We start from the raw sequence: 2,552 nt of genomic DNA, 5'->3' as shown, positions 1-2,552 counted from the left end.
GTGCAGTGGCACGATCTCGGCTCACTGCACCCTCCGCCTCCTGGGTTCAAGCGATTCTCTTGCCTCAGCCTTCTGAGTGGCTGGGATTACAGGCGTGCGCCACCACGCCCAGCTGATTTTTGTATTTTTAGTAGAGACGGGGGTTTCACCATGTTGGCCAGGATGGTCTCGATCTCTTGACCTCGTGAGCTGCCCGCCTCAGCCTCCTGAAGTGCTAGGATTACAGGTGCGAGCCACCATGCCCAGCCTAGATGTAACTTTTAAAATGTGGGATTGAAATATTTAAAAAGTGTTATGGTGGGTGCATCTGAGGCAGGAGAATCACTTGAACTCAGGAGGCAGAGGTTGCAATGAGTCAGGATTGTGCCACTGAACTCCAGCCTGGGCACAAAAAGACCTAGGTTTTAGTTTTGAAGTGTCCAGAAAAAGGAGTTTGATATATCTACCCAAATAGGCAGGTATTCAACAGCAACACTGATCTACCTCCAGGCCATAAAATGACCTGTTGCCACACTGAGGGCAGTCGGCAGTACAGAACAAGATCCTCTCGGGCTCCCGTAAGGCCCTCACTCTCTTCATCAGCTCAGCCCCAAGTTGGGCAAATCTGCTCCGGCAGACAATACCACCAGCATCATAACTCTCCCGCGGGGCAGGATACAGCTCCAGGCATAAGTTGTTGAGTCTGATTGTGTGGCACAGCAGGTTCTCCAGGGTGGCCATGGAGATGGGATTTCCACGGAATCCGAAGGTGGTGAGCTCAAAGCAGCGGCTCAGGGCAGGCAGGATGGTGTCGACTTGGGAGTCTGCGATGCCACAGTCATCTAAATCCAGGTATTCAAGGGTGTCCGCAACTCTTTCTAGGAGAACTTGGAGAGGCACAAGACTGAAATTGGCCAGTCTGGTGCCACTCAGGTCCAGGGTCTTTAGTTGACTGATGCTTGGGCACTTGGACAGATGCTTCAAGTCTGATTCCAAAAGCACACAGTTAGTTATTGCGAGGATCTTTAACGGGGTCTTCAGACAGCTGGGGAGAGAGAGCAGGAAGTTAGTTCTGGGGAATCACAGGGGTGAGCGGAGGGTGGTGGGGAATGATTTCAAAGTGATGGATGAAGACCATTTTGCCCAAGCCCAGGGTCATTCTGATTGTCTGATGGTCAACACTTAGGATGCTGTGTGATGAAGAGCTTTGCCACTGAGGTCAATTCCATTTTAGACCCGGCACAGTAACTCACACCTGTAATCCCAGAACTGGGAAGCTGAGACAGGCAGATTACTTGAGGTCAGGAGTTTGAAACTAGCCTGGCCAACATGGCAAAACCCTGTCTCTACTAAAAATGCAAAAATTAGCTGGGCATGGTGGTGGATGCCTGTAATTCCAGCTACTTCGGAGGCTGAGGCAGGAGAACCGCTTGAACCCAGGAGGTGGAAGTAGCAGTGAGCAGAGATCATGCCACTGCACTCCAGCCTGGGTGACAGAGCGAGACTCTGTCTCAAAGAGAAATAAAAAATACATTTCATGCTGAGTCTTTTCACCATCATTTATAGGAATGGATAAAGTTCACAGAATCCTTAAAGCTCCCTTTCCTCATCTGTCAGGGAGAAAACCACATCTCTGCGCTACAGGAGCTCAGCGGAGACACAGGCATAAAGGACAAACCCAGGCAGGATCCTGCAACATCAGCTGGGGTGGGCGGGCTGCAGGCGTCCCTGACATGCCTGTATCATCAGCAAACCGTCTATCACTTTCTCCATTCTTTGTGCCTGCTCCCTGACCATCTGTTTCAGAATCATGCATTTCTCAGGTAATTAATTTACCTGGAGCTCAAAACAACCTATTGTGACAGGGAATTAGACATGGGATCATTTGTGTTCACCAAGCTGTTGAGCACAGAGCTCATATTCTGAAATGTGCAGGTTTGCTGAGCATTCCCCTCTTCAGTGCCCACTTCACTTCCCTACTTCCCATCACTTCTTAAAAATTATCTTGTTTTGGCCGGGTGCGGTGGCTCACGCCTGTAATCCCAGCATTTTGGGAGGCCGAGGCGGGCAGATCACGAGGTCAGAAGATCGAGACCATCCTGGCTAACATGGTGAAACCCCATCTCTACTAAAAAATAAAACAAAAACTAGCCGGGCGTGGTGTTGGGCACCTGTAGTCCCAGCTACTCGGGAGGCTGAGGCAGGAGAATGGCGTGAACCCTGGGCGACAAAGCGAAACAGAGCGAGACTCCGTCTCAAAAAAACAAAAACAAATTATCTTGTTTTTGGGTCGGGCGTGGTGGCTCATGCCTGTAATCCTGACACTTTGGGAGGTCGAAGTGGGTGGATCATCTGAGGTCAGAAATTTGAGACCAGCCTGGCCAACATGGTGAAACCCCGTCTCTACTAAAAATACTTAGCCAGGAGTGGTGGCCCATGCCTGTAATCCCAGCTACTCAGGAGGCAGAGGCAGGAGAATAGCTTGAACCCAGGAGGCAGAGGTTGCAGCGAGCCGAAATTGCACCATGGCACTCCAGCCTGGCAACAGAGTGAGACTCCATCTCAAAAAAAAA

The 2,552-nt window shown here is 50.4% G+C and overlaps 1 protein-coding gene across 1 annotated transcript in view; it reads right to left on the bottom strand.

The window, feature by feature from the left end:
* Window positions 1-462: 462 nt before the first annotated feature.
* The window catches only part of PRAMEF20 (PRAME family member 20), a 5,000-nt gene continuing 2,910 nt past the window's right edge, over window positions 463-2,552 (bottom strand). Inside the window, exon 3 of the mRNA XM_032758978.1 lies at window positions 463-1,024. Within this exon, the coding sequence (XP_032614869.1) occupies window positions 463-1,024 (562 nt within the window). The remainder of the gene's footprint in view (window positions 1,025-2,552) is intronic.

This window comes from Hylobates moloch, unplaced genomic scaffold (assembly GCF_009828535.3).
Source record: "Hylobates moloch isolate HMO894 unplaced genomic scaffold, HMol_V3 SCAFFOLD_9, whole genome shotgun sequence".
In the NCBI taxonomy this organism is placed as follows: Eukaryota; Metazoa; Chordata; class Mammalia; order Primates; family Hylobatidae; genus Hylobates; species Hylobates moloch.
Note: the sequence above shows the minus strand (reverse complement) of the source record. Positions and strands in the feature narration are given on the sequence as shown.